Raw genomic sequence first — 13239 nt, 5'->3', positions numbered from 1 at the left:
TATGTCTTGGTCTTTTTTTCCCGTTTATTTGAAAGACCTGTGCAATTATCTTGTGAATTGTTACCGACTGTTGTAGTATGAAAGCGAAATGTTTAGTACTTGACCTTTTTTCCCCTAAGTTAAAAAGTGGAAACCCCGTTTCAGCACCCACTACCCCTAAAATCCATGCTCTAAGGTAGCACTTTTGTGGAGGTTGTGGGTTACCCCCCTTCTGTCATAGTCTAATTTATGTCGTATTTTTAATGATTTTTAAAGAACAGTCCAAGTCCTTTTTCTTACAGGTGTGTTTATTTTTGTTTTCATGGCTTTGTAACCCCCGAGTGTTGTCCAGGTGACCCACCACAAATCTTTTCAGGCCGACAGATCTGACCATCTTCAAAGCCAGTGCTTGTACTCACTCCCAAGAAGCTAAAATGGTCTGAGTTCTAATTGGCACGATAGGTTGCAAATCAGTGTTGACATTGCCCCAGAACAGCCTGTATGTAGGTATGATTCAGAGACTGTCCTTTTTTGCAAAGGAGATGACCAGCATTTCAACAGTATGTCTTCCTGGGAGGGCAGATTCTGCTATATCTTCCTTGTCTGCACCAAAAGACTCCAGAGGAATGTGGACACATTTCATATCCCACTTGTAGAGCAAAGCTTCAAGTGACCAGTCAGCACTGAAAAAGAAATAAATTGTTTTTTGGAAATTCTGCTTTTCCTGTTGTGCTTCAGATATATATATATATTTTTTTTTTTTTTTTTTTAAGGTTTTTGTTTGTTTGAGACACAGAGTATGAGCAGGGGAGGGGCAGAGGGAGAGCGAATCCAAGCAGGACCTGAACGTGGGGCTCGATCTCATGGGCCCCGGGAGATCGTGACCCGCACGGGGAATCCAATTCAATCTTTAACCCAGAGTACAATTTAGAGTAAAGCCAGGATTACGCAGGCTTACCTTCTTACCTGGTAAGTAGACCACAGTTGGACCTTGGGGTTCTTTTGCATCAAAAAGTATACTGTAGTTAAGATGTCTTCAAAGTCTGGGAAGAAAGGACTTTCCTTAAAAGAACTTAAATCACCTTCGGCCAAATTTATGACTGAAGAGCAAAAACACGTTTACCTTCTGGTTCAAAGAACACATCAGATGCAAGAATGATGTCTTGTGGTGGCAGAGCCAGGAGATTGGGACATACGTGGCCCCACGTTAGTCCTACGACACGCACCTGTGGCAGGTTGTTCATTTCCCGGCTCTGACGGCATATTTCTAGGCAGTGAGGCAGCTCCGAACTGTCAGACAGTATTACCTCGGCGCCACATTTTGCAGCCACGATTCCTGGAAGGCTCACTCCGGCCCCAATCTGATGAATATAAAAGATCGCATTTCAAAGTTTTCCTTAGCATCGCAGGGAATTTGGGGTTTTAGTTTCCCTGAGTACAGGGTCAGGGAGTTCAGTATATTCTTGAGCTCATGTATGCACAGTGTGCCATAGACATTGCCTTTGTATGTGAAGCTTAGGTTTTTGGGTTTGTAGAAATCAAGTGGTGTCTCTTAATTGGATCGAAAGGTTAACTCCCATACGGGGCCCTAAATTCTGCAACTGACAATATTGCTTCCAAATTCCCATGGGCATCTCTGGCAGTTTATTGCTGAATATGCCCCAGGCAGTTTGGACACTAGCAGCATTTAGTTCTCTCACAGTCCATAAAAGAGCTCCTAATTATATGGGACACTGGGTCTCCAGAAGCTTGATGGGTGACTTCCATGCATACAGCCATTTTGGCTGTTACTACCAATTGTAACCTCTTTTATGTGGCTCTAGCCTGACCGATCTTCAACAGGGTTCATACTAAAGGGGATTTTCCAGTTGGGACTTCAAAGTGCTGAAGTCTTAAGCATACTAAGGAATAACTAGAATGCCTTTAGTGTCTATTTGGTTGAAGCACAAGTTCCCCATTTTCCAGTTTTAAGGCCAGGTGGGGAGATTCTCAATCCGAATGTCTACAAATTGCCAGATACAGCATGCCAAGTGCCTTCACGCCATTCATTTACGTGGTTCTGCAAAAGTTCAGAGGGGTGACAAGTTTTGGATTTGTCTTCAGCCTTAGGGTTTAAGCATTGTACCATCTGCAAACTTGACAAAAGTTTTTTTCTCTAAGCCGTCAGTGGTCTCAAGTGGAGTGATAAGGAAAAGTAGAGGACACTCAAGATTTCCAAAAATGGAAAGGGCCGTTTTTTGAGAAACTGCGCATGTCACAGTAGACCCCAAATGACCCAGTTGGGACACCCTGGAAAGAGGGCCTTAGGGATTGCTTCCATACCAAGATTCTAGAACTGAAATTAGTCAATCAATGGGCTTCACTTAGAGTAAGGGTCGGCAAACTGTAATGGGCCAGATGATAAGTATTTTAGTCTTGGTGGGTCTCCTGTGGTCTCTGGTATACGTTCTTTTTTTACACAACTTAAAATGTAAAAAGCGTTCTTAGCTCATAGAACTTACAAGCGGGCCAAGTCATCCGATTTTAAAATATTAAACAAAAGCCAGTAACCAGCACATAGACTTAGATCTGAACATAGGATTCTTGGAAACCTCAGGGGCACTGGTACCTCTAAGACAGCCTTGCCTGGCAGAGATCTTCTGTGAAACCACAGGTACTGAGCCAGGACCACCGCACAGGGCCACACATACATTCCGTACTGGAGGTGCAGGACCTGAAAAGAATTTTTTGTAAGCCAAAAATAACTCATCTGCTGGAAGTTGGAATATTTATTTTTACAGCAATTACTGAGTGCCTGACACTGGCATCTATTACAAAAACGACGATTCCCTGCTGTAAAGTTCACATCCTATGGGGCATAGAACACTGCAATACCACAGGACAGCCACTCTCTTTCACTCAACAAGCATTTATTTCAGGGACTGGGGGTGATTTAGTGGGCTATGGATGTAAAGCTCATGGAATACACATGTACATACCCTACTAGGAAGAGACAAGCCACAAGTAAGCGAATATGTTTTTGGCTGGTGTGGATGCTAACACAACAAAACCGGGTGATGGGAGTGGTGGGGGCAGGGAACAATGGGGGGGGGGGACAGTGATCACAAGGTGGCTGTCCTAGATTGGGAGAACGATTCAGACAGCACCCACAGCAAGCGCATGGGGGCTGGAGGCAGGGTTGTGGTAGTACAAGCAGAGGTCAGAGGGAAGGCAGGGACCAGACCTGTGTGGTCTTCTGGGCCACAGGAAGTTTAGCTTTTACTGTAAGTGCAGTAAGAATGTATCCGAGGATTATAATCACAGGCACAATTTGGTATGGTCCTGGGAAACAGGCTAGGGAGACATTCCAGAAGAGGTTTGAGTGCAGCTCAGTTCTGGAGTTAGGAAGGCAGGCAGCATACAGAGCCTTTGCAAAGACACAGAATTGCGAGAGAGGCAAATTAAACGGCTCACGCCTTTGGAACGAGCCTGCCTGAGTTCAAACTCCAGATATGTAACTGACTACCTGTGGGACCTCACCTGCCATTCAGCCTGTCCGTGCTTCAGTTTCCGCCACCGCAAAACACTATCCCATAGGGTGATTGATGGTGGAAGATTCGACGCAAACTTAGTACAGCACCAGGCACAAAATGAGCGCACACCTTGAGCGGTTATTAAAAGACTGCAAAACCGCAAGTCTGTTTTCTAGAGCAAAGGGTGCTGCTAGTGGTTGGAAAGGGCGCTCAAGTTTTCAAAGTACCAAAGGTGAAGGAACTGGAAGTTTGAACTCAAATCATTCAATTCACTCTCCAAAATTTTAGTGCCTAAAATATGCTAGGCACTGGTTCTTAAGTGTAGGGAGTGCATGGTGAATAAAATGCCTGCCCTGGTAGATTTCACCCAAGATACATTAAAGGGTTTCTGATCACAGCAGTTGAGTTTGCCGATTTGGGTGTAAAGAGGTCTTTCTTCTCACACGGAGTATCTTCACCTCCTAAATGCGGGAAGAAATCAAGTGGGTATTTCAACGGGAAGGCATTTAAAAACTATTAGAAACGGTTTCACTCGAGGCTTTACCTCCTCTTAGCCATTTATCATCTTTAAAATATTTATTTATTTTGAAACAGAGAGACGGCAAGTGTGAGTGGGGGAGGAGCAGAGAGCGGGAGAGAGAACCCCAAGCAGGCTCTGAGCTGACGACCCGAGCCCAAATCAAGAGTCGGACGCCCCTTTGAATTGTTTTGCTAATACCTACCTCACACACTGCTGTTAAAATCTAAACACGGCCACGTCAAAAATGCTTCGAAAAACCGGACGCATAAAGTATTACTATTATTACTGAGAGTTTGGGGCAGCTGTAAACCGGAAGGAACGGGTGCCAACCCACGGAACTTTATTCGGATAGTGAGGGTAGAATTCCCGATCCTAGATAAAGCTGAATTAAGAAGCCCTTCTACTAGGTCAAAGGAAGTGGTCGGTGTCCAAAATGTCACTTTTCGGGCAGGAAATATTTGATGCGGAGGGCTCTCTTCCTGGCAGGACCCCCAAGTTTCTTACTTCAAGACTGTCAGAGGGCTTCCCACCGCGATCCTTCCCGCTCGGAAGCCCTTCCTCAGGCAGGGTAGCCGCCAGAGCCCGTCCCCCACCCCCTCCCAACACCCCCCCTGCCCACCCCCCCACCCCCCCAGGCCGCTGAGAACAGCTCCTGCCCCGGGCGCCACCGCAAGGGGCCGGAGGCGCCCCCCGGCGGGTGCCGCTGCACGCACCTGCGGGACGCTGACCTCCAGCACCGTCCCCTCAGCCCCCAGGCCCGGCTCCTCTGAGAACCGAAAGCGCTGGGCCCGAACCACATGCCCTCGAAGGCCACGCTCGCCCGTGGGGGAGTCGGTGGCCCCCCGGCGGGCCGCGAGCAGCGGAGGGCGCCAGGTTGCCAGGCTGCGCACGCGGGGGACCCCGGGGCCGGCTGGAGCCGCCTCACCGGCGCCACGTGGCCCTTCGCGGGCCCCGTCGGGTCGCCGCAACGGGACAGCAAGGGCGGGGAACACACCCCTCGGGGGACGATGTGGCCGTGCGGCAAGAGACCAAAGACCTGGCAGGGAAGACAGGAAAGACAGGTGGCCTCGGCTGCTCGCACGCCGGAAACGGGCGGCGGAGTGAGCGCTCGCTTCCGGAAGTGACGTACACAGCGGAAGCGGGCGCGGGAGAGGCGGGACCGCAGTGAGGAGGCGCCTCCATCGGCCTGACCTTCCCAACATGGCGGCGAGCCGGGGAGTGTGAGGGCGGACCCCGGAGGCGCCCGAGCCAATGGCTCACCGCGAGAGGCCCGGGGGCGGGGAAGACGGCAGCCGCGTGCCCAACCCGAGGCCCGGGAGGTGGTTGCGGAGTGAATCTTCTGGAAGGCGACTTTAAAGGCGCCGGGCCAGAGCGAAGGGCGTTTCGGTGCCGCCGCCGCCGCCGTCGCCGCCGCCCGGGCCGGGGAGGGGGCGCGTTGGAAGCAGAAAGCGAGCTGCGCCGAGGTGGTCGCGGGAGCAGCTGGTGACCCGCGCAAGATGAACCACAAGAGCAAGAAGCGGATCCGCGAGGCCAAGCGGAGTGCGCGGCCGGAGCTCAAGGACTCGCTGGACTGGACCCGTCACAACTACTACGAGAGCTTCTCGCTGAACCCGGCGGCCGTGGCGGTGAGCGGGTCGGGGTCGCGGGCCGGGCACGGGCGTCTCCGGGCGGCCGCGGACCCCTCCGGGCGCGTCTCCCCCGAGTTCCGATGGGCTCACCCGCACCCCGCGGAGGTCGGGGTCATCGGGGGCCGGATTCCAGGGCCGACCTCCTTCCGCCCGCGCCGTGGCCGCCGCCTGTCCCGGGGCAGCTGGAGGCTGATGCCTTTGGCGCCCTCAACAAGAGCTGTCGCCCCTAGACCCCTTTGGGCGGCGGCGCCCTCTGGGACCTGGCTGTCAAGGCCCACGAGTGGGAGCTGCGTAGCCCCCTTCCCCTGGTGGGGCGGCGCTGGGTGCGACGTGTCAGTCCGCACGCAGGTCCTTATCCCTTCTCCTCCGTCCCACCCCCCGCAAGATAAGCCGGAACAAGAATCTGGCTTCTTAGGTATGTCATAGCTAACCGGACCTGGGGGACGGCGTCTGCTACCGCTGGACTTTTTGTTTTGTTGCTTTTGTCTTTTCCTAACTGGATCGGCCTTTTCTGATTCCCCCAGGATAACGTGGAAAGGGCAGACGCGTTACAGCTGTCCGTGGAAGAATTTGTCGAGCGCTACGAAAGACCTTACAAACCCGTGGTTCTGCTCAATGCCCAAGAGGGCTGGTCTGCTCAGGAGAAATGGACCCTGGAGCGCCTCAAAAGGAAATACCGGAACCAGAAGTTCAAGTGCGGTGAGGATAACGACGGTTACTCCGTGAAGATGAAGATGAAATACTACATCGAGTACATGGAGAGCACTCGAGATGACAGCCCCCTTTACATCTTTGACAGCAGCTATGGTGAACACCCCAAAAGAAGGAAACTTCTGGAAGACTACAAGGTGCCCAAGTTTTTCACTGATGACCTTTTCCAGTATGCCGGGGAGAAACGCAGGCCCCCTTACAGGTAAAGTACTTGGGGGTGAAGCCCTTAGGCTCTTCTGTACGACAGGATGTGTCACCTGAGCGCGGTCCGCCAACCTTTTCCCAGAACACTGAGTGGTTCTCCTTGGCTGCACATGGAACTTAGGGGGTTACTGCTGCCTGACCAGGCCCTGCCGCCACAGACAGGGTTCATTGGTTTGGGTTGCCACCTAGGCATCGAGATTTCAGAAGGCTCCCCAGGTGACTCGAACATTCAAGCCGAGTTGAACCACTGATCTTTAAGGGTGGCTTCTAATTTTTTTTTTTTTTTAACGTTTCTTTATTTCTGACACAGAGAGTGAGCAGGGGAGGGGCAGAGAGCTGGAGAGACAGACTCCCTTGCAGTCTCCAGGCTCCGAGCTGTCAGTTCAGGGACTTAAATCCACAAACCGTGAGATCATGACCTGAGCCGAAGTCGGATGCTTAACCGACTGAGCCACCCAGGCGCCCCAAGGAAAGTTTTAATAGTTAAAGCCCAGTAGTAAGCCACGTCAGTGATTTTTATTTTTTCTGTTATGGAGCACTCCAGGCACGATTCGTTCAGCGTTCCCTCGTGGCAGGGTCTGCGTGATCTCTGAAATAGAGGTCACGTAACGTGTTTTACGAGACCAAGAACTCACGGTTTTGTAGCATGTGTGCGCAGAGTCAGTTTATCCTTCACATCTTGGACGTTTCTGTCCTTCAGGTGGTTTGTGATGGGGCCGCCACGCTCTGGAACCGGAATTCACATCGACCCTCTGGGAACCAGTGCCTGGAACGCCTTAGTTCAGGGCCACAAGCGCTGGTGCCTGTTTCCTACCAGCACGCCCAGGGAACTCATCAAGGTGACCCGTGAAGAAGGAGGGAACCAGCAAGACGAGGCCATTACCTGGTTTAGTATCATCCATCCCCGGACGCAGCTTCCCACCTGGCCGCCCGAATTCAAACCCCTGGAGATCTTACAAAAACCAGGAGAGACTGTCTTCGTACCAGGTATAGAGGAACTGAGAGAAAGCACATTGTTTGGTTTGTTTTATTTGTCATTTCGGAGCAGAAGTAAATGCAGAAGGAGTCAAAGAGATCCCCCTGCATGCTGACTCTAAATGAACGGACTGGGGCCCGCCTCAGACAGTGAGGTCTGTCGCTGTGCCATCAAGCACTTAGGGGGCTGCTGTCCACATTTCTTGTAACCTGAATCTATAGTGGCTGTCGGGAAATTTCCTGTATGTAAAGAGTGTGTCCATCTCTGTCCCTGGTAGTTCCCTAGTGTCTTTGTGACTTGTGTGTATTTCTGCAAATTGGGTTTTTAATACAGTGTAGCACTGGCTGGGTTGAGTCAGGAAATAGGAGCTTGGGGCCAAGATGCAGGAAGTCCCATACCTGAAAACTACACTTCGGAAAAAAACAAAAAAACGACATTTTGTTATGATAGGTTAAGTGTCGAGGGCAAGGGTGTTTAATATTTAAGATAGGTCTTATGGGGTGCCTGGGTTGTTCAGTCGGTTGAGCGTCTGACTTTGGCTCAGGTCATGACCTCACAGTTCGTGGGTTCGAGCTCCGCGTCGGGCTCTGTGCTGACAGCTCAGAGCCTGGAGCCTGCTTTGGATTCTGTGTCTCCCTCTCTCTCTGCCCCTCCCCCGCTCATGCTCTGTCTCTCTCTGCCAAAAAAAAAAACATTAAAAAATAAATTTAAGACAGGTCTGAATAGGTGTTGAGATAGAAACTGAAGAAGTTACTGCTTTTATAGTTTTGATCACAGTTTTGGATCAGCAGGGGTCCACACGCTTTTTCTGTAAAGGGCAGAGAGTAAATATTTTAAGCACAGGGGTTGGGGGGCAGACAGTGTTTACTCCAACTGCTTAATTCTGCCCTTGGAGCAGGAAAGCAGCCACGGACAGTCTGGAAATGAGCAGGCACAGTCTGTGCTCCAGGAGAAGTTTGCACGGATTAGTTGTGATTCCTGGATCAGGAGAAGCATTTACCACTCTGGGTCTTCTGTCCCTGAGTCCCTCCCCGTAGATTGGAACCTGCCGTTGGCAGGGTTTTTGTCGTTCGTGATTTTGTACGGAACCCAGCCCTGTTTAACTGCTTATTTGTTGGATTTCAGGAGGCTGGTGGCACGTCGTCCTTAATCTTGACACCACCATTGCCATCACCCAGAATTTTGCCAGCAGCACCAACTTCCCTGTCGTATGGCACAAGACGGTAAGAGGAAGACCAAAGTTATCGCGGAAATGGTATAGGTGAGAGACGTTTCCTTCTTCTTTTGCTTTGTTCCAACTCCGACCCCAGAGGCGAAGTAAAAAAAGTCCACCGCTGCAGTAACGTGTGCTGGTCTGAGGCCTGGGAGAGCTGGGGCTGCAAAACCTCATGGGCAGAGGCCAGGGGGTCCAAGGTCAGGGCTAGTTCTCAGGATGCTTGCCAGCCTCGAGGCGACAGGGTAAGACTCTGCATGTTTGATCAAAGTCAGTCCGTCAAAACATGGCCATGATTGGGGTGTTTCTTTTGTTTTCTGTTTTGTTTTGTTTTCGATTTTTGTCCCCCCCCCCCCCCCCCCCAAGGCTAGCACTTAGCAAAGGAAGCCATGTTGTTCGGGTTTTATTTTGGTTCTTTCTTTTTCTTACTCAGAAGCATTATGCCCCTTTGAACTTACTACCTTCAGTTCTTGTGAGCGAGGTGACTGCCCTGGAGACTTAGCTCCTCTGTTTATCCACAGAACAGATACAGCACGGGCAGCGGCAGTGCAAGCCACCCCCAGCCACCCCGTGCCACTGTGTCCCAACCCTGACCTGGAGGGACCAGCTCTCGGGGTAAGAGAGGGATCCTGGCTTGGTCAGTGCTCAGCTTCCCTGCTGAGAGGGCCAGCAAGGGTGGTGGCTTTGTTCTCCCCGGACCCTCGGGCACCTGCGGCCCACTTACTTTGTCCCACCGGCCGCTGTATGCCGTGACTCGGTCGTTCTAAAGGCCTTAACCGCACAGCAGGTGCTTTGTCCCTGGTTAGTGCGGACGCCAGATTAGGTCCCTGAGGGGAGGGTTCCCGCCTCTGAAAGTCCGGTTCAGGTTTATCTTCGAGCGAGGGGAACCCTCTCTGTTACTCGACGCTTCTTATTTCTTACAAATCTGATTGTTTCTCCGCTTACGAAGGGAACTTAACCGAGCCCGACTGCAGTCACTAAACGCTGTGTTGTGGAAAGGAAGGGTTTAGAAAATCCACTAGGGAAGGTTCAGGAGGAAACAAACAGAAAAAAAACACAAGGAAGAGAGACTTTTTCTCCCAGGTGGACGAAAGCGCAGCCTGACTCAGGGCATCTGTGCCTCACACGTTGGCACTACGGCCGGCTCCTTCGCGAAGGTCAGAGTGAGCCGCGAGCAGCCAGTTCGCCTTTCCGGAGAGCCTGGGCGGCAGGCACGCGGGGGCTTCTGCTCCCGGCCTGCGGGTGCGTGTGTCCTCACCGCGTCCCCGTCCGGCACTCCCGGGCGCTCCCGAGAGAGGCAGGCCTCAGCTCCGGGTTCGGGGTTAAATGTGCTCGGTGTGCTCGCCGGTCCCAGCGCTGGGAACGACGTTTCTTGTCTCTCAGGATCTTGAAGCAAGAGCACCCCGAGTTGGCGGTCCTGGCCGACTCGGTTGACCTTCAGGAGTCCACGGGGATCGCATCCGACAGCTCCAGTGACTCCTCCAGTTCCTCCAGCTCCAGCTCGTCCGACTCGGACTCGGAGGTGAGGCCCTGCTCCCTCCCCAGGCCTCCCGGGAGGTCACTGGCAGGGGGACTCGGCGGCAGCCTTCCCTCCTCCTGGCCCGGAGGGAGAGAGCGCCGATTCCGCCAAGAGCTCCGGCTGCCACCCTCCCTGCTGTGTGGTGAATTCCGCCCAGTTTGTAGCCTCGCGCGTGCGTGGGGGGTCATCGCAAGAACTTTGGGAGGCGAAAGGAGCGTTGGGGGATCTGGCTAAGTGAGCGGCCCAGGATCACACGGCTAGCAAACGGCAGCGTGGGCGTTCGGACGCAGAGCCGCGCGAGCTCAAAGCCCGTGCTGAGAATTTTCCCTGCGGATGTAACCCGTGAGCCTGGGATCCGCGCAAGCTCAGCGGCTTGTTAAAAGCTAACGGGATACCGGGGAAGAGGGACCTGTGCCCTCAGCGGGTGAAATTGCCGTCCTGCCGCTTCGCAGAATCTGTCGATTCGGTGTTCCCCAGGGGGCGGGGGAGCGAGACTGTGAAGGGCCCTATGTCCCCTCTCTCCCGCCTCGGGGTCTGTGTCCGCGCAGCGGGATCGCATAATACGGCGTCAGAGCGCCGGCTGTAGACCGTCCTTAGAGCCGCGTCTCGATTCTAAACCCGTAAGCCCCCCCATCAGAGAACGCTGGCGGGCCCCCCGGCGTCTGGGGGCAGCCGCGGCGTTTCCGGGGCTGGGGAGCGGGCCGTGTTGCGGAGCCGGCAGAAGCGGCTGCTTCGCTTCTGGGAGAACCCGGACATTTGTGCCGTTTCTGGAGGGCGGAGGTTGGTTGACAGACCGGGTTGCATCCGGTCGAATTCCTGCTTTTCTCCTTCCGTGTCCAGTGTGAGTCCGGGTCTGAAGGGGACGGGACGACGCACCGCAGGAAGAAGCGGAGGACGTGCAGCATGATGGGAAACGGGGACACCACCTCCCAGGACGACTGTGTGAGCAAAGAGCGCAGCTCCTCCAGGTGACCACGCACGGCCGCCGACTGCGGAGGAGGGACGTGGCCACGAGGGGCGGGGCCCTGGGGAGGTCAGCCTTTCGGGTCCGCGGTCAAGGGGAGGCCGGACAAAGGCAGAGAATGAGGGCGCTCTCGGAACACGAGTCCGTTCGCTCGGCCTTTGCTGCAGTGGCTTTTTTCACCGCTACCGGTGCAGGTTAACGTGGCTTCTTTTACGCGGAAAGGCAAGAATCTGTGCGGATGGTGCCAAGGACACCCTTAATGTTATTTAATAAAAATTAAATCCGTTTTCTATCCTTGCCATTTGTTCCCCTCGAGAATACCAGAACCCCCCCCCCCCTTGTTATTCTTGCGGCCTTGGGGGACAGCAGGGACTCCGCTGGCGTGCGCGCTCGGCGGGGAGGCGATGGTTACAGCTGTACGGGCGGCAGCGCGGGAGAAGTTCCCCGTGCCTCCTGAGGGCCTGAGGTGTGGCCTCCTGGCGTTGTCCCCCACTGCCGTCGTCCCTTTGGGCGCTCACACCGAGGGAGATGGCGGCGCAGAACTCGGGTGTTTTGTGAGGTCTCTGGCCCGTCTCCCACGCTCGTTCAAACCAGAGTGGATCTCGATAAGCGAACGCTTAAAGTCACTAAGGTCATTTCTGCCGGTAGTGGCCCTGTGCTGGGCACCTGACGGGCTTACGGGGAGGGGGGTTGGTGGCTGCCGTGCGCCCCGGGGCCCGGATCCCAGAGCCCCTTGCCACGGAGCGAGTTGCAGCGCGTCTGCAACGGGGAGACGGGGAGACGTTTCGGGAAGGTAGTCAGATACTGAAGCTCCCGCGACTTTTTAAGTGTCTGAGGCCCCGGCAGTGCCGCGGACGACGTCCCTGTCGCGTCCTTTGTATCTCTGAGCAGAGTGTTGTCTTCGGTGTGTTAGGAAAGTTTAGGACCCGTGTTCCTTTCTGTCTGTTTCCCTCGTCCTCTGCAGTCACACTGGAATCCCACGAGAAGTTCAGGTGTCCTGTTCACCTGAACTTGTGGGACTAGAACGTGCATTCCTCAACCCAGTTGCCCTCTTCAGGCCGCTCTTAGATTTCACTTCTTGCCTTTTTAAGGCGTCTGTGTTGTCGCGGACTCACTCCTACCTGCCCGCCATGTGTGACTTTGTAACTTGGAAGGGAAGGTCGTAGGGACAGCCCTGCCCTTAATGCCACGTGGGGTCCTGGGGTTCGGCTTTAACGTTTCCTTCCAGCTTTGCACCCGCTGTGCCGTCTACATGCTGATTACAGGCAGTTGTACTTTCCTTGGCAGGATTAGGGACACTTGTGGAGGCCGGGCTCACCCCTGAGCAAAGAGAGAGACTGTCCCTGAGGTGGTTCCTGCGTACGTGGTTGGCGGCCACCTGACTCAGTTTTCACGTCTTCTGCTCCCTCCTTCTCCTCTGTCTTCTTTGAATTTGGATCATCCTTCTCTGGTCCAGGCTTCTGTCTTCGGTCAAATGCTGTTTTCACTGCTTCCTAAGAATAGATGGCCAAGAAGTTTAAAAGCTCACGACCCTCAGTGAAACCCCGAAAGGCTGCAGGCCCGTGGGCCCCTGGGTGACAAGGCCTGTGCTGTCTCTGAACCACGCTGCTCCGCCCCGAGGCCGGAGGGCCGCCATCCCGGGAGCGGCCGGCTGCATCTGACTCCTCACCGACCGTTGGTGCGGAACCTCTGCCGTCCGAGAGCCGGCTGCCCACCAGCGGGCCCTGAGGGGCGAGCGGACTCGGATTTGCGTGCGAGCCGGTTACGCGTACGAAGTGCCGCGTGTGCGCCACCTCCCCGTGTCACCCTTTGTCCGAAGCCGCGTGGCGGTGACCCAGCCGGCACGTGCGGCACCGCTCACCACCGCGAGCACTGTCTTGTGACGCGTTCCCTTCTCTCCACCGTCGGAGGGCCTCGTGCGTCCCGGCGGTGTGTGTGTGCCGAGCGTCCTGGGGGGAAGGACGACGCGTCGGGGTTTGGGTTGGGGACAGAGAGGAAAGGTGTTCAGTGCAT

General features: G+C 54.2%; 2 protein-coding genes across 11 annotated transcripts; one reads left to right on the top strand and one right to left on the bottom strand.

Annotated features, from left to right (window-relative positions):
• Positions 1-269: 269 nt before the first annotated feature.
• On the bottom strand, positions 270-5411 carry METTL23 (methyltransferase like 23). Of its 7 annotated transcripts, XM_042967809.1 has the most exons (6): positions 5272-5411; positions 4725-5047; positions 2588-2692; positions 1103-1340; positions 938-1022; positions 270-662 (listed from the first exon to the last, which is right to left on the bottom strand). In XM_042967809.1, exons 3-6 carry the CDS (start codon positions 2669-2671, stop codon positions 494-496), a joined length of 576 nt encoding a protein of 191 aa, XP_042823743.1. In that variant the 5' UTR covers positions 2672-2692; positions 4725-5047; positions 5272-5411; the 3' UTR covers positions 270-493. The 7 variants fall into 7 exon arrangements, 6 of the variants coding, with proteins under 6 accessions (XP_042823743.1, XP_042823744.1, XP_042823746.1 ...); XM_042967810.1 differs by lacking the exon at positions 4725-5047 and having other exon boundaries at positions 5272-5345; XM_042967812.1 differs by lacking the exon at positions 4725-5047 and having other exon boundaries at positions 2605-2692; positions 5272-5336.
• On the top strand, positions 5171-12629 carry JMJD6 (jumonji domain containing 6, arginine demethylase and lysine hydroxylase). 4 transcript variants are annotated; one of them, XM_042967802.1, is made up of 7 exons: positions 5171-5636; positions 6164-6552; positions 7255-7541; positions 8656-8791; positions 10127-10265; positions 11103-11230; positions 12514-12629. In XM_042967802.1, exons 1-7 carry the CDS (start codon positions 5508-5510, stop codon positions 12548-12550), a joined length of 1245 nt encoding a protein of 414 aa, XP_042823736.1. In that variant the 5' UTR covers positions 5171-5507; the 3' UTR covers positions 12551-12629. The 4 variants fall into 4 exon arrangements, with proteins under 4 accessions (XP_042823736.1, XP_042823737.1, XP_042823738.1 ...); XM_042967803.1 differs by lacking the exon at positions 12514-12629 and having other exon boundaries at positions 11103-11516; XM_042967804.1 differs by lacking the exons at positions 11103-11230; positions 12514-12629 and adding an exon at positions 9265-9358 and having other exon boundaries at positions 10127-10259.
• The last annotated feature ends 610 nt before the right edge of the window (positions 12630-13239 follow it).

Source organism: Panthera tigris, chromosome E1 (genome assembly GCF_018350195.1).
Source record: "Panthera tigris isolate Pti1 chromosome E1, P.tigris_Pti1_mat1.1, whole genome shotgun sequence".
Lineage (NCBI taxonomy): Eukaryota > Metazoa > Chordata > Mammalia > Carnivora > Felidae > Panthera > Panthera tigris.
Note: the sequence above shows the minus strand (reverse complement) of the source record. Positions and strands in the feature narration are given on the sequence as shown.

Excerpts from the sequence above, each read along its gene's own strand:
- JMJD6 (XM_042967802.1), top strand. The coding sequence starts at position 5,508 with ATGAACCACAAGAGCAAGAAGCGGATCCGCGAGGCCAAGCGGAGTGCG. Across the intron at positions 5,637-6,163 it reads TGAACCCGGCGGCCGTGGCG|GATAACGTGGAAAGGGCAGA; the intron begins GTGAGCGGGTCG and ends TGATTCCCCCAG. Across the intron at positions 8,792-10,126 it reads TTATCGCGGAAATGGTATAG|GATCTTGAAGCAAGAGCACC; the intron begins GTGAGAGACGTT and ends CTTGTCTCTCAG.
- METTL23 (XM_042967807.1), bottom strand. The coding sequence starts at position 5,213 with ATGTTGGGAAGGTCAGGCCGATGGAGGCGCCTCCTCACTGCGGTCCCG. Across the intron at positions 2,693-4,724 it reads TGGAGGTCAGCGTCCCGCAG|GTCCTGCACCTCCAGTACGG; the intron begins GTGCGTGCAGCG and ends AATTCTTTTCAG. Across the intron at positions 1,023-1,102 it reads TGTGTTCTTTGAACCAGAAG|ACTTTGAAGACATCTTAACT; the intron begins GTAAACGTGTTT and ends CTTTCTTCCCAG.